This window comes from Colossoma macropomum, unplaced genomic scaffold (assembly GCF_904425465.1).
Source record: "Colossoma macropomum unplaced genomic scaffold, Colossoma_macropomum, whole genome shotgun sequence".
Classification (NCBI taxonomy): Eukaryota; Metazoa; Chordata; class Actinopteri; order Characiformes; family Serrasalmidae; genus Colossoma; species Colossoma macropomum.
The window spans coordinates 264,795-287,951 of NW_023494828.1; the positions used below are offsets into that span (position 1 = coordinate 264,795).

General features: G+C 36.6%; 1 protein-coding gene across 3 annotated transcripts in view; it reads right to left on the bottom strand.

The window, feature by feature from the left end:
* Nucleotides 1-453: 453 nt before the first annotated feature.
* zc3h7bb (zinc finger CCCH-type containing 7Bb) overlaps nucleotides 454-23,157 on the bottom strand; it is a 55,577-nt gene continuing 32,873 nt past the window's right edge. For all 3 annotated transcript variants that reach the window (XM_036560428.1, XM_036560425.1, XM_036560427.1), the window contains exons 17-22: nucleotides 20,411-20,487; nucleotides 19,986-20,233; nucleotides 17,699-17,804; nucleotides 6,591-6,699; nucleotides 4,384-4,517; nucleotides 454-3,876 (exon numbers count right to left, since the gene is read on the bottom strand). In XM_036560428.1, coding sequence (XP_036416321.1) covers nucleotides 3,841-3,876; nucleotides 4,384-4,517; nucleotides 6,591-6,699; nucleotides 17,699-17,804; nucleotides 19,986-20,233; nucleotides 20,411-20,487 — 710 coding nt within the window. In that variant the 3' untranslated portion in view covers nucleotides 454-3,840. The remainder of the gene's footprint in view (nucleotides 3,877-4,383; nucleotides 4,518-6,590; nucleotides 6,700-17,698; nucleotides 17,805-19,985; nucleotides 20,234-20,410; nucleotides 20,488-23,157) is intronic.

The window sequence follows — 23,157 nt, forward strand, 5'->3', positions numbered from 1 at the left end:
AATTTTACATATTCATTCTCACTACTTAGCATGATATTGATGTTGAAGTGCCCGATCCAAATAAGTTTCATCCGAATTTATGTGCCAACACAGGAGCCCATGTCTCATTCCCTTCACTGCTTTGTAGAGAACAGCGTGATAGCCATGTATTAAAGCTCCATTACTAGGCTAGATCAGTGCAATGGGAGCGCCAGAGGACGACATCTAGTTACTCTATAAGGTCACACCAAGAAATAAAATGCTATATAAATCAGTTTAATGACTCTTCTGCAGATTTGGAAACACTGATGTTCTAGTTATGGCTTTACCACTAATAACTGGCCTAAATAGTCAATTTATTGCCCATAACGCCTAATCAGCTTTATAAGCAATAAGATCACCTAGCAGCTTCCCAAAGCTGTAATTCTGGAGTGTTATGTTTCATCAGATGTCATTTTAAGAAGAAAAAACACATTTTTCTAAAACAGTCTGTTTATTGTTAAACACTCACAAGATTTGGTCCACTGTGATCATTATTCATTTCCAACCAGGGAGCAAAAAAGGAGAACAAAAACATAAATGTAAAAATACAGTACAAAAAGAGGCAATGTTTCTTTTTTTCCCCCAAAACCCAGATTTTTATCAGTTACATTAAGCAGTTGAAAAATAACTCATCTTGACAGAAAACAGCATCGTGATAAATCCATTGCGTGTATGTGTGTTCTGTTCGAAAGACAAGAAATCCTATTCAGGGTGAATATGGAATTTTCAGGTCAAGATTACCATGTTACAATCTCAGATTCAAGATAAATGCTAGAGAGTATGAAACACAAGAGGTCATCTAACCATGTGCAACCTTTCCCCATTGGCTTAAAATACTTGGGGAAGAAGTCAAACTCCAAAAAAAACCCAGAATGTTGCAGGTTCACATTCAAATAAAGTTAACTTAAGTTGAAACTGATGGGGGTTGGTTTGACTGGATGATGCTCGCTCTAGCCAATGGGAAGAGATTCTGACCATTTGATATGACCTTTTTACCCACTACCATGATTGAGACGGTTTCTATAATCTAAACCTTTGTTCTTTTCTCTTGGCTAAGTGACACTTTTGCGGATTGTCAACCTGAGGCCAAACGCATGAACTAGTAAAATGGGACAATCCACTGAAAAGTCACTGCATGTCCACAGAAGAATGCCTGAGACAAGCTGCATGCCCCTAACAACCTATAACATCAGTCTCTGACTTCATCAGATAGCCAACAGATGCAAGTTGTCTAAGTGTGTATAGAAATATACACCGTAGGAGAAAGGTTATACATGTTAGATTTCTTATAACTGTTTGTTTATATTGTATAAAGCGCTATGCAAACAAAAATATATATGCTTAGTATCCTAATAATACACCTGGAAAATACATGTGCTTGAGGGTTTCATCACAAAGACTGAGGAAAACAAGAGTGGATCAGCTAAGCATTTAAATAAACAACAACAATCAATTTATTCTCACTATAGTTAAACTCAAACTGTTCTGGAAATATCCATTATTTTAGTAATGTCAGGGACTATACATGTTGACAGGAAATTATTAAACCACCACTGACATTAAAGGGCAAAAGCAAACACATGATACAACTACCAGTAGAATTTCCAACTATAAACCCATACTGCTATTGGACCTTTTTGGTTTAGTTGAAACCTAAGGGTCTAATAGCAAAATTGAGAGAACAAACCATTTATACTTGTCTTCCAGTCAACTAATGACCATTGTAAAACCTCAAACACATGTATCTACACCAGCCCCCCTCCCTAAACTGTAAAGGTCACTCGGCATACATAGACAATTCACTTAAGTTTTTAGATTCATACATGGGTACATATATTTAAAGAGAGTTATACATTCCAATGAACATATACATTTATCAATAGAATACAGAAGGATAGAAAGTCATAATAGCAATCCTTATCATAATAATAATAATAATAGCAGTAGTAGTAGTAGTAGTAGTAGTAGTAATAATAATAATAATAATAATACTACTACTACTAATAATAATAATAATAATAATAATAATAATAAGATCCCTCAGTAAAGCATACATATAGGTCATTCCATAAAGTCCTTCATTCAATATTCAAGCTGTTTGGAAGTTTCATTCACTACAGCTGAGGCACAGCTCATAATGCATTCACACCCAAAGCCTGCTTGATAAAATCCTGCCTTCTTCTCTGAACAGTCTCAAAATACAAGATTTCCATCATGCACTAGGTGTTAGTGTGTTTAGCAGGAAATTTATTACAATCAATATCTTCTATCTAAAGTAGTTTGGTTTGAAAAAAAGCTCACAAAACTTGACTTTCCTGGAATGACCCCCTACAGAAGCCAAGGGGAAAAAAACTAATCTTCTAATCAGCAATACAGGTCATATAGCATAGCTTAATAACAGATTCTATGTAATCAACACAAGGTCAGGTTATATTTATTTAAGCTTAACTGCTAAGTTATCAATAATCATTAGTAGTATACGATATAGTAAATATGTATGTGTATACATTATGTCCACCATAGATATGGACAAGACTAACTAAAGGAGGCAAGGTACTGTGATGATATATTATTGGAGGGATTATAATTATGCATAGGTGCACCATGTTAAGAGCTTATTTGCCTTCTTCTTTGCTCATTCAACTGAAATTGATAGATACTTAATTATGGAAAACTTCAGGCGATCTGGCCCAATCTGAACTGTGACGAATTAAAAAATAAATTTTAGTATATCCCTGTGAGTACCAAACATTCTATAACTTCCAACAGCACAGGGTATAAGCTCAATTGAAACTACTTCTAATCATTTACCCTCCTTAAACTGCTCAGTGAAAGTGATCACCTTTCGTTTCAAAGACATACCACAATTGAGCTTTTGAACTGCATAAATCAGATTGGACTCAAGCAGCCCTTATGCCTTGTGCAAATACATCTCCAGTGCCCTCCACTGTCCTTACAAAATACTGCCCTTTTCACAGCTCACTCTGTGCAAACTGTTAACGCAAGTATGTGCACGCAGGACTGGCAGGTGGAGTTACACAAGCAGTAAACCTACATGCTAGTTCAATAAGTAGTAAGGAGAATGCCAGAGGAAAAGGGGTGTGATTTGAAGTTATAACGTAACTGTTTGCCAAGGTGTGTCAAATACATTCCACATTTAAAACTTTTAAATGACTTTTTTTTTACGGCCTTTTGCTAGCTATACATTCATTTTTGTTCTGCCAATATGGCAAGTATACGGAGTGATGCACCACTCATTTAAGAAAGCACTGGGACAAATCAAACATCTTCATAAAGAACAGGTAACCTTTTCTGCTGTCTAATATGGTGCACCATAATAAAATAGGAGAAAACGTCTTGAAGAGGAAGCTGGCCCAGAAATGTACTAGTCAGTGGGGTAACCAGATTGCATTTGACTGAGCGCAAGTTTTAACAGCACTGTAAGAGGAGCAAGCAGGGAAGGGAAACTTTTTTTTTCTTTTCTTTTAAATTGTAAGCTTACACCAGTTTGGGAATTCAAAATGGCCATGGGTTGTCAAATGACTGGTGTGCATTTTCTTATAACCAGTCAAATGTAAAGACAATGAACCGATGAATGCATGTGACCATAAATAAGAAATGCATGTACGGGCATGTTCACAAACACCATTAGACCTACGGTTAGGCTGTCTGCAGTACAGGAGGACACAACGCTTCCCGAAGTTGCACCAAAAAGTGGAACAAGGCCATACAAACTGACATCTGGTGGACAGCTGGATCTTTTTGTAAGACGCCTCATCTAGGTAGCTGCTTGGCCTGCTAGTCACGCTTTGGCCAGGATTACAAATCCCCATTTCCAGACAACCGCTGCCCACCCTGTCAATCAAAGCCACAGACCAGTCAGAAACCCATTTAAAGTAGTGATTTGGCAAAAGATCAAATTTACACAATTTCCTTCTTATCCCAAAAATAGCTGAAAGTATGACATACTGTTACATTTTTTATAGCTACAAGTGTAAGTCATTGAGCCTCCGATACCAAACAAGCAAGCTACTTTTGAGGTACGTGTGATGATTTAACTTGCAGCTTGTACAATGCTCACCGGCAGGTATAAACTTTCATTATTTATTAGCTACACTACCATTTAAGCTCCAGTGCAAAACTAAAGATGCAAACGTAGGACACCAAATACATCTTAGCTGATCAACTATTTTTGGGGTAAAAGGGGAACCATCACTTTAAAGACCAGATTCACATGTGAAGGGGCATTACACTTTATAACAAACATAAACAAGTGTTTGAAAGCAAGTTCATACTATGACTACAAAATCAAAACTATAATTCATAATGAAACTGATAATCACTTTCAAGCCACCCACCCACCATTGACTCTGTATAGTCAGCTGGCAAGGTACTCTGTTTTTCCTCAGGAGGCGGAGTTATCAGGGTGCCATCTGATCGACGGTTCTGATTGGTTAATGATAACCACAAATCATACATCTGCTGCATGTCTCTCACTGTGAGGATACAAAAAGAAAACGTTCTTCTTTGGTATTGCCAGAAGTGTAATGACATTAACACACCATAACTGACTCTTTCGACATCTGCGTATCTATTTCATTCTTGCTAGGCTAAACTGTGTGGAAGCATCAGTATCAAAATGAAAATGTAATATGTAAAAAAGCTATGTATCTGTATGTTTGTATTTAACTCATATATGCAACGGTGAGCCTAAAATGAAAATTCAAATACAATACTGCAATTTTAATTGGTATACTAGTATTGACATTTCATTTACACAAAGATTGAGATGCTTAAAATTAAAATTTCCAGAACTGCATAATTGCGCTTAAATGTGATTATGCAATAAATGTGTCAATCATAAAATATTATGTCTTATTAGCCTTTTCACTCTAATAATGCATTTAAACTGCATTATCAAAGAGAACACTAAGCTAGAAAGAGGGCAAAATTCAAATGTAAATGGCAAACAGCCTCTCTTTTTGCAATTACATATTCTCACCTACTGCACTAATTCTGTGGCAAAATGCCTTTGAAAATGCATTCAGCCAAACTGCATTTTCATTTTCATGAACTTTCCAACCTGGTGATCAACCCATCAGGACGGGCCAAAAGCACAGTCGACTGTAGGCTACAGATGCAGCAGATACAGATAAATCCAGCATCATCTTCTAACTTGCATAGTGAGCATCAGATGTGGATAAATTACAGTATTCCACTTTGTTACCAAAAATGTATTCATAAAATAATTTATTTGTAATCATACTGGTACACACAGGCATGTATAAATCACAACCAACTTGTCACAGTTGGCAACAGCTGCTGTACCGTGTCGGTACTGTTGCATATTTCAATCAAATTCAGTTAGGAACTCTCTAATGCCCCGCTTTCCTTTTTTTATTTAATATTACAAAAATTGCTGGTATGTGTGTGAGAGACACAGTGAGCTAGATCATGTTTGCCAGCTGATTAAAACAGCAGATGGGAAAGCTTAGGAATGCAGCGTTAGATAGCATTAACCATGGCTTTTAGCTAGCTTAATGTTGCATCTCTTGAAAATTCATGTAGTGTATTAGCAGATGAGCTGATGGCAGAGCCATATATCCACCTCAGATGCTCACTTTGTAGAAAATATCCCTACATGGCATCAACTGGAATCTGTATGTCTGGCCTCTCACTTTCAGCCACCATTCTCAGTTTATAAAATGAGGCTTCTTTTTTTCCATGTCACCTTAAGCAGTGCTGCTGTAACATTTAGGCACATTGTGGCACTAGAATGTAACTGCTGCACTGCTTAAATTGGACCAGAAAATAAAAAAAAGAGGCTGAAAAAATAGAAGCCTCATTTTAACCAGACTGATAAATTAGAAAACTTTAATTAACATGGGGTTATTAACATGGGGTCACATATAAACATTAAGCATCACAAGTGGCTATGTCTCTCTTCTTTAACTCATCTGCTAATGTAAGAGTGGCTATACATTTTTGGGCCACCATGGTCTTAGATAAAGTGTTTTTTGCTGAGCGAGCTCTTGGGCCTGCTCTGACAGGATGATTGACAGGTTGGGAAGTCAATGTAAATGAAATCTGGTTGAATGCATTTCCAAAGATATTTTGACACAGGATGAGCGCAGTAAGCAAGAACATGTAACTGCAGAGGAGAGGCGCCGATTTATTATTATCATTTTGACAATTATTGCATTGTCACATTAAGCATAAATATGCAGTTTTGGAAATACATTTTAATTTAAATAAAGCTATTTAAAGCATCTAAATCTTTGTGTAATTGAAATGTCAATACCAGTATACCACAAGGCAAATTAAAATTGCAGAATTAAACCTGAATATTCATTTTGACCTCAACACTGCATATGAGTGGGAAATTTAAATGCAAATATGCATTGCCATTTTACACATTACAAATTCTATTCTAATTTTGTTAATAACTTGCTTTCATAATACTGTCAACTATACTACAAAATGTCTGAAACAGATAAGGTCTAGAAGAACAAGACCAATACTGCTACAGACTAAATAAATGGGAAATGAGAAGAAAGCATGATTCTCACAACTGTTGTTCTTCATGTAGGTCCACACATCCCTCTCTTCCAAACTGTGCGCAAAAGAGCAGTTCCCAATATAGTGGCATTTCTTCTGTTTCATCACATGAACACACATCTACAGACACAAACACATCACTATTGCATTGCCAAGTTTTATGGCCAGTTTGCAACAATCACATTGCTTCAACACTCTGAGGCCTTAGAATTAGAGAGTTCGAACTGACATCGTTGTCGAAATGGTGGTTACGCTTATGCAGTTTATCATTTAGTGCTGACTACTGTTGTGGCTGTTAAAGCACTGAGTCTGTATTCTTAAAAATAAAAGCTTGTTCTTGAAAATTGCAAACTAAGTTGGCATTGTAAGGTTCTTTTTCAATCAGTCTATTCATATGGCTGATAAATGTGGGAAACCTGATCAAAATTCCTGTTTTAACTATGTTTTCAAGCTCAGCAGTCAGCTGTTTAGAGGGCCTAGTAACATGATTGAGGACAGGTTAAATTGCCTTTTAGGCGTTTAAAACTATCTAAAATAGAAGCTTAGAAGCTGGAAGCACTTAGTTAGTGATACCCAATAATAAAGGAGGATGATCAATAATGAATTTTTTCTTATGACACTTGAACACATGACGTCCTAGCAAAGACCTCAAGTTCAACTCCCACACAGTTGTATGCAAAGTTTTGGGCACCCCTGGCCAACTAAAATTTCTGCTAATGCTAATGCAGTTACAAAAAACAAAACAAACAAAAAAATATGCCGCAAGTGACAATCTGCGGGGTCCAAGCGCCATGAAGACATCGAGGAGAAAAGTAGTGGCCTCTGGTCGTGGAACGTAGCGGATGTTTAGTTTTTTAAGAAAGATCTCCTTTTCTTATGATTAAGACCACTAGGTGATACATCTGCTGCAACTCAGTTTAACATCCATGACAAGGATTTGAACCCATGACCCTACAGTTCAAAGGCGGAGGCTCTCATGGTGAGCCACAAGACATCTGTGGCACACCTGCAATTTTTGAAACAATTTATTGAAAGGAAGCAACAAGGAACCATGCACCATTTTAGGACAAAGCAGCAACAAATTTCATGTCTCTGGTCATAGAAGGCAGCAAATCGTTGGATTTTTAAGAAAGACCCTTCAGTAAGATTAATATAATTGTGTGTTCACAGCAATTGCTATAGCACCATCCAACATCTGTGACAGGGAATCAAACCCATGACCTTAATCTTCAAAGGTGGATGTTTTCATGGTGAGCTACAAGAGGCCCACAGAAGCCTGTTTTTTGAGACAATTTATTGGTACGAAGCAAGAAATAACCAAGCACCATTTTGGGAATTAGTTCTCACCTTGCAATTACCGTGACTATTGAGTAGCATAATTCCAGTTGAAATCATAATACATTGTCAGTTTGCAATTTCTATATGTGTGTCAAAATTGGTCATAATCAGACAATTACTGATGTATTTTTAGCGTTTCATAGCAGAATGAGAACAGTTCACATCAATGTATTCCAATCTTAAGCCACAATGTGCTTAAAAGACATACAGTAAAACTTTCCATGAATATTTCAATAATGACATTTGCAGTTACTGATTTGGCTCCCTCTGGTGCCCCGGGAAAAACACTTGTTGCTCTGACCAAAATCTGCTGAAAACAAATTACAGGATTTCCTGTACAGTACAACCTACACATATTTGTAAAGTGACGGTTCTCATTAAGATGCATAATCTGAAACAACTGTCATGTTTTTATTTTATTCTTAGAGAGGAATAATTACATTTTAGATTTTTGGCACTAAACTGAACATTGCAAGAGCCAACTTAAGCCCATTCAAGCCAAATGACAAGCCAAATGACTCAGCTGATTATCATCAATATACAAATTGATTTTGGTCACAATCAGAGCATAACTGACAAATTTGTGGTCCCCTGTTTCAGAATAGGCCAGGGCGAACTGATTATTCCATAACTTGCAATAACATTGTGCTTAAAAGGCAAGATTTTTTAAACACTTATTAATCTTGAGACTTCGACTGTTGTTTTGAAACCAAGTTTGAGACGATGCAAAAACATTTCAGCAAGCAGTATGAAAACATCAGTTTTCAAACTCTGATGATTTACATAAAAACAATAGAGTTTTTAAAAGACTCGTATTTGCAAAATTGTCAGGCACAGTGGAAAGCATAAAGTACAGAAATGTTCTTGACCTAAAGACATACAGTAAAGCTTTCCACCAATTGTATATTTTTTTTATTAATTACTTCAACACTGACATTTGCAGTTACTGATTTGGCTCACTCTGGTGGCCAGAGAATTATAAAACATTTCTTGCTCTAATTAAAATTCGTTGAAATCGAATTATATGATTTCCTGTACAGTTAAGCAACCTACACATATTTGCAAAGTGTTAATTCTCATTAAAATGCATAATTTGAAACAATAGTTATGTCTTTATTTGAATCTTAGAGAGGAATAATTACATTTTAGGTTGTTGGCAGTAGACTGAGCATTGTAAAAGGCCAACTTAAGCCAATTCAAGCCAAATGTCACAGGTTTCCTCAGCTGATTATTGTCAAAGTACATGTCAATTTTGGTCACAATCAGAGCATAAGTGACAGATTTGTGGTCCCTTTTTTTCCCAAATAGGCTGGACTGAACTGATTGATCCATAACTTGCAATAAAATTGTGCTGAAAAGGCAAGATTTTTAAAATAATTATTGATCTTGAGACTTTGACGGTTGTTTGGAGACCAAGTTTGAGACGATGCAAAAACATTTCAGCAAGCAGTATGAAAACATCAATTTTCAAACTCTGATAATTTACATAAACACAAAAGAGTTTTTTTAAAAGACTTGTATATGCAAAATCGCTTGGCTCGGTGGAATACATAAAACTCAGAAACTTCCTTTGCCACAAGATAGATGTTTCAAAGATTATGACCATAAGTATGTTTGAAGACATAATTTGCATTTAATGCTGATGCTCCCTCTGGGCAGAGAAGATATTACCGTTACTGATTATGTGGCCAACCTGGGTTTAAGTCAAATTTCCACATTTCCTGTGCAATTTTGGAACATACATATAATTGCAATGTTTTAGAAGTTAATGAGATGTGTAATTTGAAACCATTATCTTTTCTTTATTTCAATCACAGAAGAATATAATTAAATTTTAATAATTACACACTAGATTAAGTATTGTAGAGGCTTATGACAAATCAATTTAAATGAAACTTTACTATTTTCTTAGGAAACATGCAATGTAAATGTTTACCAAGCTTTATCACAATCACATAAACACTAAAGTATCTATAGCCCCCTAAGTCAGAAAAGGCCAGGCAGAACAGATTCATTGGTGCCTCATGGCCGTTCTTTGCAATAAATCAAGGTTTATTTTGATAATTATTTACCTACAGACTCCACAGATTGTTTTAAGACCAACATTGAAACAATTGTCTTAAAATCCACAGACTAGTTCGAAAAGCTCAATTTTCAAACATTGATCAAAGAAAAACTTTACAGAATTTTAGAAGACTTGTATTTGACAAATGTCACTCAGTTTAAGCAATAATATGAATGGATTTACTTCCATCTATGATAACATTTATAGGACTTATTCTTGTTTATGCTCTATAGCGCCACCTTGTGGCCAATTGAGGTCAAACTTTATAGGCTATTAGAGATTGCCTATGTGGACACATGATATAATTTTTGTGTTCATTGGCCAATGCTAAGCCCTCCAAATGCCTGTTGAAAGCGTATTGGCCAATGGCGGCCATATTTGTCCAATTATTCTGTTGTCCTTAATAGATCGTGTAAATATTAGGCCATGGATACAGCATGCAAAGTTTCAGCTTAATTGGCCAAGCAGTTGCAGAGAAACAGAATTTTGGTTGTTATAGCGCCCCCTATTCAGTAACTGATATCAAACTTGGTGGGCTTCCAGAGAATCATGTGGGGTACAGGACTGATAAGTTTGATGAGAATTGGCCAAAGCAATTCTGTAGCCATTTATGTGAATTAAGCCAAACCCAGAGGGGCTTAATTGGCACGTGGCAGCCATATTGCTTAAAAATATTCATATTTTTTGATAATTCTTGACCTCCAGCCTCCCCTGGACATTTTGAGACCAATATTGTGTTGATACCTTGAAAAACCTCAGACTAGTAGAAAAATGTAGATGTCACATATTTTGCCAATTCTGATGGAAAATGTGGGGGTGGAGCTGAATGCAGCGAAGCGTTTATGTAGAATAAAGCAAGGATTATGTAAAAGCAAGAATTTTGACTGTGTGCCCCATGGGTCAGAAGATATGAGCCAAAACGTAAATTGTTGCTCTATAGCGGCATCATCAACCAACTGGGGTCATTTCAGTTGCCTGAGTAGTGGGGGGGGATTCTACACCTACCATCCAAGTTGGTCTTTGGATTACTTACGGTGTCTTCTCCACAAACTGTTTTAGGGAAGAAAAAGAATAATAATAAGAAGAAAAAGGAATATAGCCGCAAGCGGCAATGAGCGGGTCCAAGCACGCATAAGCCCAAGAAGCTCTCATGCACTTTGAGCCAAATAGGCCCAATCAGGCCTTCTGCAGTTTGGGCCTTCGAGGCAGAGAGGCTGAAAAGGAGTCTGAGTTCATCAAAAGGCCTTCATTTGTCAGGAACAATGAAGGGGACTTTAAACCTAATATATGTTGACATTTCAATTTACTGATCTACAAAGGTTTGAAGAAATACAGGAGTAATGGTAAAACTTCTGTCTTTGTTGCGTTTGCAAAGTATTTTGTTTCTCCATGTTAAAGCCTTTGATAAGCATGACAAACAGACCCAATGGACCCATAAGGGCCCTTTAAGCATAAAGGACCTCAGTGAAAGTGGGTCAGAATTGGTCCAAAGGTCTCCAAATGTTATGAACATTGATCAAGGACATTCATCAACAATGTTCACTGAGTTTCATTCAGATTGACCTCTTGACCTTGGTATAATAAGCTGTAGTCTTTAAATGAATAATTCAAAATACCAGAAAAGGAGTCCAATTTATGACATAACATGTAATTACAAAGTTAGTCAGATCAGTGAACTGAATCAAAAGACACCTCTTATTTATCTGTAGACTTTGTAGTATTGTTGTGACAACATTTTTAAAGATTGTAGGTGTTTTTGAGTGCTAAAGCGCCCCCTATTGGCCAACCAGGATCAAATTTTGCCAGCCACATCAGAGTCTCAATTTACAGATAGCTCTCCAATTTTGAGGTGATCGGCCCAAGGACTGATGAGTTATAGCAATTAAAGCTAGCAGTGCTATGGCCGCAATGATTTAGTGATGGAGGGAGACCACAATGAGCAAAAAAGTGGAAAATGTGCTGGATAATCATTTACCTAGAGAGGCTACAGAGTATTTCTAGTCCAGTTTTGAGAAGTTAGCTTGAAATTCCAGTTCGAAAAGTGCTATTTTCAAACAGTTAACGACTGAAAAAAAACTAAGCACTTTTTTAATATACTTCTGATGAGAAAATGGTCTGGAACACTGCACTGCATGAGGTCATCTAAGTTATTTGACCAAAAATGACAATCTGTACAAGATATACTTGATTTTCAGTAAAAGCACCCCCAGTGGCCAAATATTTTGAAACTTCACAGGTTGTTAGAAGGTGGTGAACTAGAGACAGCTGTCAAGTATCGTGATGATTGGCCAATGGTAAGTCTGTCAAATGGCTGCTGAAAGCTTATTGGCCAATGGCGGCCATAAATTTCAATATATCAAAGAGTCCTTAATGCAACACTTGTAGTCTTGTAATAGATGATACTTGCAAAGTTTCAACTTGATAGGATGTACGGATGCTGAGAAACAGCAATTTAGGCATATTAAGCATTTAGAGCGCCCCCTAATGACCTATGTGCACAAAAATTGACAGACTACCTCAGAGTCTCATTAGGAATAAGCCTGTCAATTTTTTGGATGAAGGATTCTTGAGTTATAGATTTTTCAATTAAATAAGAATTATTTTGAATTTTCCAGAAGGATTAATTTGCATATGGCAGCCATATTGTTCAAATATGGCTGCCATATGCATTGCATGCTTGAACCCTAATAAGAAAAATCTTGACAATTCCAATAGGGTTCAATGCATTGCATGCTTGAACCCTAATAATAATAATAATAAGAAGAATAATAAGAAAAACTCTAACAAAAACAATAGGGTCCTACGCACTGCGTGCTTGGACCCTAAATATAGCCGCAAGCGGCAATGAGCGGGTTCAAGCATGCAAAAGCAGTACGGGCCCTTCTGCAGGTTTAGCCTATTAGGCCAAAAAAGGCCTCAAGGTTTTGGTTTAGCCCATTAGGCCTGAAAAGGCCTCAAGCTTCTCGTTTGGCCCATTAGGCCTAAAAATGCCTCAAGCTATGGGTCTTATTCATAGGCAGAGTGAATAGAACTGAAAGGAAGTCAGTTCATCAAAGGCCATAAACAGTGAGCAGAGGTCTTTAGTTCTAGACTAGTTCGCAAAAGTAGGTTTCGCATATTTGGCAATATTGCGAAAAAAGGCCTCAAGCTTTTGGTTTAGCCCATAGGGCCTAAAAAGGCCTCAAGCTGTCGGTCTTATTCATAGGTAGAATGAATAGAACTGAAAGGAACTCAGTTCATCAAAAGGCCTTCAGTTGCCTTAAACAATGAGAAGAGGTCTTTAAACACATTATAGGTTTACATTAATATGTACTGATCTACACTGGTTTGTGGAACATTCAAAAGGTTGTCAACATACATGTCAAAACTACATGACTAATGGCAGCATTTCTCACATAGTAGCACTTCCACAGTGGATTGGTTCTATATTTAAGCCATTGATTTCATGTAGGCCATAATGAGGCCCAATGCACTCATAAGAGGCCCTATTGGTGTGAGGAGCTCAGTGAAAGTGGGTCAGAATTAGTGAAAAGGCCACAGTACGGTATCATTCTTGATCAGGGACCATATCCAAATACGTTCACCAAGTTTTGGTTAGAATGACCTTTTGACCTTTGTATAATAAGCCTTTGTATAGTGAAATCTTTGAATGAATAAGCCAAAATAAAAGACAAGCAGTGCAATTTTTGACATAACATGTAATTAGAACGTTGTTCATCTTAGTGGACTGAGTCACATGGCACCAATTGTTTATATGTCAACCCTGTAATAACATTGTAATAGCATTTTTATTGATTTTTAAGTGTTTTTGAGTGCTAATGAACCCCCTAAACGCCAATCTGGACCAAACTTGGCGTACTCCATTATAGTCTCAATTTGTATAAATACTCAAAGTTTGGACAGGATCTGACCAATGACTAATGAGTTATAGCTGATCAGGCTAGCAATGCCATGGCTGCAGTAATTAATTGATTGATCCACATGATGCTGAGTAGAAAAGTCAATATCTTTTTGATAATTTTTGAGGATCAGTGTCTTTTGAATCTTAAGATACTAATTTGATGATAATTGGCAAAATATCCAGAGACTAGTTCGCAAGAATAGGTTTCTCACATTATGCAAATTAGCTCAAAAACTAAGGGGCTGGGGCAAAAATTGAGTGCACTTGTTCAGCATGTCCCAAGGAATCAGCAGAAAAAAGAATTTTGTCTCTATCTCACTCTGATCAAACGTTACAGGCAAAAATATGAGTAAAGTTGAAAAAGATGAAAAGTTGAAACATAGGGCTAAAGTAAAGTATGAGCTCAGTGAAAGTGGGTCAGAATTAGTGAAAAGGCCACAATATGGTATGATTCTTGATCAGGGGCAATATCCAAAGATGTTTACCAAGTTTTGGTCAGATTGACCTTTTGACCTTTGTATAATACGCCTTCGTATAATGTAGTCTTCGAATGAATAAGCCAAAATACCAGACAAACAGTACAATTTGTGACAGAACATGTACTTAGAAAGTTATTCAGGTGAGAAACCTGAGTCGTATGGCACCATTTGTTTATCTGTCGACCTTGTAATAACATTGTAATAGCATTTTAATTGATTTTTAAGTGTTTTTGAGTGCTAAAGCGCCCCCTAAAGGCCCATCTGGACCAAAATTGGCATACACCATTAGAGTCCAAATATGTAAAGGTCCTAAAAGTTTGGACATGATCTGACCAATGACTGCTGAGTTATAGCTAATCAAGCTAACAATGCCATGGTCACTGTAATTAATTGATTGATCCACACGACCCTGAGTAGAAAAGTCAAAATGTTTTTGATAATTATTTACCTAGACATGCCAAATAATTGTTCTAGACCAAGTTCGAAAAGATTGGATCAAAATCCAGGGACTAATTCGAAAAGTAGGCTTTTTAAACAGTTACCGATTACAAAAAAACTATGCAGTTTTGTAATAAATATGCATTACCAAAATTGTTTGGAATAACGTACTTAATGATACACAAGGACTTTCAAGTAAACTTGTAATAAAACAGTAATAATATGTAATAATATGTTAATTTTTATGAATAGCACCCCCCCCCCAGTGGCCAAATCTTTTGAAACTTGGTTGGTTGTTAGAAAGTGGCTATATGTAGAGATCCTTTAAGTTTCATGATGATTGGTCAATGTTAAGCCTGTCAAAAGCCTGCTAAATGCTGATTGGCCGATGGTAACCATATACTTAAATGAATCAAACTGTCCTTATGGATTCACTTATAGTCTGGCCAACAGATGGTATCTGCAAAGTTTCAACTTGATCGGATGTACGGATGCTGAGGAACAGCCATGTAGCATTAACTCCGCCCCCTAATTACTTATGCGCACAAAAATCAAACGGCTACCTCAGAATGGGGTATTAACATGGCCTGTGAAGTTTGAATTTTTTTGGCTGAAGGATTCTTGAGTTACAGATTTTTCAATTAGTTCTGAATTATTTAGAATTTATCCAGAAGGGTTCATTTGCATATGGCAGCCATGTTGTTTAGAAAAGTCAAAATGTTTTTGATAATTATTGACCGTCAGGCTCTTCTGAATTTTTTGACACCAACTACATGGGGATCGGGCAAAAATTGTAGGACTAGTTCGCAAAAGTAGGTTTCGCATATTATGCAAATTAGCTCAAAATCTAAGTGGGCGGAGCTAAATGGTCCCAATGGCAAAGTTTTGTTTGGACCCAAGGAACCAGGAAAAAAATATGTCTTGTCTAGGAACAATCTTTTTTAGGAGATATAGGCCAAAACGCGTTGACCTGTGCAATAGCGCCACCTTGTGGCCGACTGGGCTGATTCCTTGCGCCTGAGTAGCGGGAGGGACTACTACCTATTGACCAAGTTTCAAGTCTCTAGGACTTACGGTTTGGGCTGTGCGTTCCGTTTCAGGGCGGAAAAATAATAAGAAAAATCTTGACAATTCCAATAGGGTTCTACGCACTGCATGCTTGAACCCTAATAAGAAAAATCTTGACAATTCCAATAGGGTTCTACTCACTGCGTGCTTGAACCCTAAAATCCCTGATAATTCCAATAGGGTTCAATGCATTGCATGCTTGAACCCTAACAAGAAAAACTAACAATAACAATAGGGTCCTATGCCCTGCCTGCTTGGACCCTAAAAATCCTAGCAAAAGCAATAGGATTCCGTGCACCTAAAGGTGCTTGGACCCCTAAAAAGTTTAAACGCACAACTAGGTCAGTACTTAGTAACACCTGCTTTGTCACATTTCAGCTTGCAAATGTAGCTAGATATATCTTTCCACTCCTGTTTAATGAATTTTCAGCCTTTCTTGCAAAATGCTTCTATATTTCCAGAATTCACATTTGCTTCCAGAATTCCATTCTTTCATTTATCCCTGCAATAATTTCTGTGCCACTGGCTGCCAGACAATCCAAAAGCATAACAGATCCACCCTTGTACTAAACATTGGCATGTTATTTTCATCAAATGCTACTATGCAATGCTGTTTGCACAAAAACTCCATGGGAGACATCAGAAAGAAACCTTATCTGTGACCTCATCACAAAACTCAACATCTTTAGTATGCAAAACATAATATATAACATAAATAAGCTAGAGGCATTTTCGAACCAAGTTGTGGACTGATGAAGTAAAAATGGAACACTTTTGGAGCAATCGCCAAAAGAATGTTTGGAAGAAAAAAAGGTTGTAGAATGTTGGACTTCCACTCTTGTGTCAGCTAAACCTTCCTGCAGGTCGTCTCCTGTCATATAGGGGTTTGCCAGGCCTTTTCAGCCAGCACTCAACTGTATGTCAGATAAAGTCTCTCACAAAACAGAGAACTAATAAACTGAAAACTAAGCTTAGGAAATAAAGTTTATCGTCTGCGGACATTATTAATTTATTAAGCAGTAAAATAAAAGCTAGCCACCTTGCTTATCTAGCTGGTGTTAGCTAGCTAGACAAAATGTCAGTCTAATACCGTAATTCTCACAAAGTTACCTAGCTAATCCATGTCAAATTACATAATGATATTGCCCTTTGATTTAACAAGTACGCACTAAGTAATTTTTCATTTGTTTATAATAATCATATTATTATTAATAACACCATGCTTATAATAAAGCATTTTTGAAGTGCCAGTAAAAAAATATACTATGCATACTAAAAAAATACTTACTCAAAAGGGCACACAAAATACTTTTTATAAATGTAATTTTAGAAATGATGAGGGTAATTCACACACACATGCAGAGAGAAAACATTTCTATTAACTGTTAACATACTGCAAGAAATAAATATTCCCACATATCCTAGGATTTTAACATTCAGCGGGTCAAAAGTATCACAAGGCAATGACTAAGTTATGCAAGTTAACCATGCTACATAATAGTATTTTGGAAATTAAATCTTTGATCCTCAATATCTCAAAACAGCACAGAACACAGACAGTCTTAGAATTTTACGCCGATGACCAAAATTTTAGACCTAGGTTCCTGGTATTTAAGCCTTGTCTTAGTTAAAATAAATAAATAAATAAATAAAATTTAGATGTCAAAAATCACTGTACAAGTCAGTCTAAGATCAGGATTCATGTGTGTCAGGAAACTAGCCCTCAGTGTTTGTGAGTGGCATGGCTTGTTTGTATAATACTATTGCAACTAGCGGTGAACAATTATTTGATCTGTTAAGTTCTTTTGAGTAAAAAAGCTCAGAACTTACATCATACTGTTGAGGGTAAGTCCGGGAGAAAGGCAACGGTCGTACTACTACCCACTTTTTCTTCTCAAATGATTTTACTAACAGCACCCGGCGCTCTTTCGTCCAGCTGAAAGTAATGTGGATTATCAATAAAATGGAAAAAATGGTTAATTTAGCATACATATGTTGTGTGAGCAAAAATTTCACAGATTTTTTTCAGCGGTTAAATGTTACTGGCTGTAACATTTAACATCCTTTAAATTTAGGCATTTTAATATAATACTGATGTGTGCACCACAATAGACCAACTCAGAAATGTTCGTAACATAAAGGCTGGCTCTTTCCATGTGGATAACTTGCATCCACTTAGAGGGGGAAGTGGATCATTTTAAATATGAACAGAACAGACTGAACCAAAACAGTGGTATTAAAGCTAAAAGTCTTGTGTTTGAGGCTGTAAAGTCAAACCTTCAAAAGCAGGTGCTCTGCCATAAATATTAGCTTTACCTTCAGCTTGGTGCTAACATACAATATTTTTAAAGTTTGTAATCACTTGTCATATTACTTGTCGTAACAGTCAGTGTACACAGAAATATAAACTAAACACCAGAATGCATTTTAAGTTGTTTTCTTCAGCATTTCAAGTTTTCTGGGGAAATATCAATCAGTTACTGAGTGATAAATTTACTAATTGTCTATTTATAAATATCTATTTATAATTCCCTGATCACTACTTTTTCAAATATGAGGCATTCTGAATAAAAGTTTATTTTAACTTTATTCTCAATGTTATTTAGGTTTTCAATCATTTTGGAATCATCTATAGCTCAGGTTAATCATTCTGGACACATTCAGCATTCCTTCATTTTTACTGCTTCTTACAAATTGTAGTAGCATTATATTAGCATCATGTTTGACTTGTATGTGCAACCAAATAATTACAAGAAAATAGCAATTCTCATAGAGGTCCTAACAAAACTTTCGCACTGCAGATAAATAAAGGCTACTTAAAGTAAAGGTTTGTTCAACTCAACGAATGTGTCTAGAGCTAGTTTATGATTATACGGTATAAAAACAACCATACGTAGTTCTTTTATAAAGTTATCAATATTTTTTGCTTTTTGTGATCTAGACTCTTCAGTACTTCAAATGTGATGAGACGACAAACTGCATGGGGAGAAAAGACCAGGAAATTCCATGCTCATCACAGCACTTATTTGCCATGGCCTGGAAAACTAAATTTCTATATTCCATGACCTTTCCAGTATTTTCATGACTGTATGAACCATGTCTTCGAAATCTGAAAAAAGTATGTTGATTACGTACCTGGGTACATTACAGCCTCGAACACAACAAGATTATACCATTATTGTCAATATTCTGTCTGTTCTGTTTGTATTTACTGTAAATTGTACTGTAAATTGACCATACTGGATCTACCTGGAAGTACAGCCAACCTTTACATTTAAACATTCTGATTTAGTCTTTAGGACTTCTTGCCAACATTCTGTAAAGTTTGCATAGGTCAATTCTGATTTGTCTCCACAGGGGAATTTACCCCTAAATACCATCTCAGCTCCACTGATGAGATGACTGGCATTAGGACTAAGTCTCCACAGGGAACGTAAGACATGAGTTGTGCAACATGAACATAATATATCCAATTAAAAATTCGCAAGCAAGCAAAACCACCCTCGCACAAGGAAAAAAAAGGATTTTTTTTGCATGCGAGGAAAACCTCCTGTGCACGCCAAGAGATCTACTAGCACGACAAAACTACACTCACACATGTAAAGACAACTACTCGTACCAGAAAATATGCATAAGAAGCAGCCAATAAGTAGCCAGTTTCAGCCCGGTTGCATTTACCTGAAAGAGGAGGAGTTCCTAAAATAATATAACTTTGTTTCAGACTGGCTGAAAGAGATTAATCATGATGAAGCATTGTGGCGAAGTTGTCTTCTAGAGTGGAAGTCCTTTTCCCGGTGTTTTATATGCAGCGAAAGCTCTGACAACCACTGACAGCCGGCCAATCACAACACAGTTCCAGAAATCAATAGTAACCAATGATATATTGACACTCACCCACAGCTGTCAAAAATGGATAAACTCTTGCGTGAGCAGAAGCTCAATAACAAGCAGAAAGAACAGCCGAGTGTCAGGTTAATTTTCCTCGTGCGCAAATGGTTCTGCTTCCGTGCAAGTAACTCTGCATGTGCATGCGAGGGTGGTTTTGCTCATTTGCAAATTTTGAACTGAATTTGACGCCATAATAATGTCAAAACTTTCAGTGCTGCAGTAGTCTAACCTGTGTTTGGCTTTGGCAGTGCAGTACTTCAGTGCCTTGTCCGGCTCATTGACTTGGCCTTCCCTCCAACACTGACCACACACAAACTTCATCTTCAGGTTGAGCCCTCGGGCTCGCCCACAGCTGCCTCCTCCTGAGCCTCCACCTCCAATGCTGTCGCCGCCTCCACCAGCCATTCCACCACTCCCTACACCAGTATTGCTTACAGCATTGCTGTTGCTACTGGTCTGATGAGGCACATGCATAGGCTGGGAAAGGGACAACAGGCATGGTTTAATTAAAAATAAATAAATAAATAAATAAATAAAAAAATATGCAGGATTTACAAATGTAAAAGCATCTTAAAACCAACAGAATAAAGGCAGGTTTGGTGAAGACTGACACATAGAAGACTCATAGCACTGTTAAGACTTTGAGAGTCTCACCTTCTGTCGTTGAGCATTCTGCTCCAGTCTTTGCCAGTGTCTCTTCGACTCCTGTACCATCTCCTCATGTGTGATACCTAACCACAAGAGATGTGGAGATTCCACCAATTATGTACATTCAAAATTTCTTGTTGCATTGTGGTTGTATTTTCTTAGATCAATTTACATACAATGAATTTACGATATGTAGAAATAGATGTCTGTAATAGGCATTTCAATTAGACATTTAGATTTGCATTCAAGTGAAAAAAAGAAGGAATTACTACATTATAGACAGACTCTGTCTCCTTGGAAAGACGACCAGCTAATTGTGCTAAAAAGGAAATACTGCATTATAGATGGAATGTGCCTCTTTGGAGAGAGAACCATATTAATCAGTGGTTAAACTATGTCCTAAGAAAGATCCTACATACAAATGTTGCTTTCACCATCACAGCACAATCCATGCTCACTTGAAATACAAATATCAAAATTTTATCTGGCAAAACAAGAGATCAACAATCTGGTTAAAAACATTGATGGCAACAAGAGAGAGAAAGGAGGCCCAAGTTTACCTAGCTAGGTCTCTATTAAACAAAATTCTATACCAGGAATAACACTACGTACTCACCCATAAAAACCCCTTTTTATAAATGTGTTTGAATACTCTGTACCAACAAAAAGGCAAATGTCACATTCAAGTTAAGAAATTTGTCATCGGGTGGGTGGGGGTGGGGGCTAGCTGTGGAAAGAATCTGATTGTTAAAATGAACTTCTTTAGAAACCCACTGACAGCTTATTGTCTTAAAAAACATTTCCATCAATAAATGCTGGAGAAACTGTGGCATGATTGTATGGACGACCAGATTTGCCAAAATGAAAAACAAGTAAAATTAAAAATAAATGACTTAATATATGAAGTAGAATTGCAAAGAATGATGATAACTAAAAAAAAAGTAAATATACATAATTAATATTAAATAAAATCTTACATAATGTCTGCATTTATTTATGTCTAGCCATTTCCCCTTCTCACTAATTTGTGTATTTTTTTATTTATATGTTTATTAACATTTTTTCTATTCATTTATTTCCGTAACTATTAACTTCCATATTTATTTATTTCTGTATTTCCTTGTCCTTATGCTAATAAAGGGGCTGTCAGTCAATGATGTCATAGCGTCTTAATATTCCTATTGGATGAGAATTGGATATAGAATTCAGAACCATTAGCCAACTGTGTTTGCACACAGAGGAATTAGACCTCCGCATTTAACCCATTCATGCAATGAAACACCCACATACATACATGCACTCTAGTGAACACACACACACACACACACACACACACACACACACTATGGGGCAGTGAGCACATTAGCCCGGAGCGGTGGGCAGCCCTATCCACGGCACCTGGGGAGCAGCTGGGAGTTAGATGCCTTGCTCAAGGGCACCTCAGTCACGTACTGTCAGCTAAGGGGGTTGAACCCGGCAACCTTCCGGTCACAAGGCTGGTTCAGATCACAACCAGACATTTGGACGCCCTTCTCACATACTGCCTGTGGAAGCCATCGAAAGTTATTTATCGGTAGGTTTGTCTTTCCGTGGCACTGCAGCTCTTTACGGAATTGGTGAAAGAACAGTTTAAATCAACTCTTCTTCTCCTGGTCTTGATTGCTAAGCCTAAACGTGAAAAACGCCCGTTATTATCATATGAACGAAGAACTACAGAAATAAATAAATGAATTAATGAAAAAAATAATTAATAAAAAAATAAATAAATGAATACATGAATCAATGAATTCATGTATCAATGAATTGTTAAAAATATAGATACGGAAAAAATATATAAAAACAGCATTAATAAAACGAATACAGAAATGAATAAATTGAGAAATATATAACTGCAGAAAAAGGAAATGTGTATAATTACAATCACAATTAGCAATATATACTTTAGTTTTTTTTTATTTGTTGATTAATTTACTGAGCCAATTATTTTTTAATTTTATTTTTCAATTTGGCAAATCTGGTCCTCCATATGGTTGGTGATCACACCCACACATTATGGTGACTGTCCAAAAATACAGATATTTTGGAAAAAAAGAAGAAATTGAGAAAATTCCAGAAATTGACATTCCACTGGATCCGTTATTGTTCATATTGGAAGAATTGCCTGAACACGTGATCACAACAGACTAAGACTACACACTGAAAATTCTGTTGATGGTTGCAAGAAAAATCACCAACAAGATGAAGCCTAACCCTCAAACAGCTGGTCAACTGTTACAAAAGCTCAGCTAATCAAACTGAAAAGCTATTAAAAAATAGATATGTATGTATGTTTGAGATATATATATGTATATATGTGTGTGTGTGTGTGTGTGTGTGTGTGTGTGTGTGTGTGTGTGTGTGTATATATATATATATATATATATATATATATATATACACACACACACACACACACATACATACATATACATATATATATATATATACATATATATATATATATATATATATATATATATATATATATATATACACACACACATACATACACACACACACACACACATACACACACACACAGAACGTTGGGAGGGACTTTTTAAGAGGAAGTGTTCCGAGAGGATGAGTCTAAACTTTGGCGGTACTGGAGAAGAACTAGATGTTTGCTGAATACAATACAGCAGCAGCAACCAATAAGTGACATTTGCAGGGCACAAAACAAGTAAAATTTCTGTGCCTGAAATGTGTTTGAA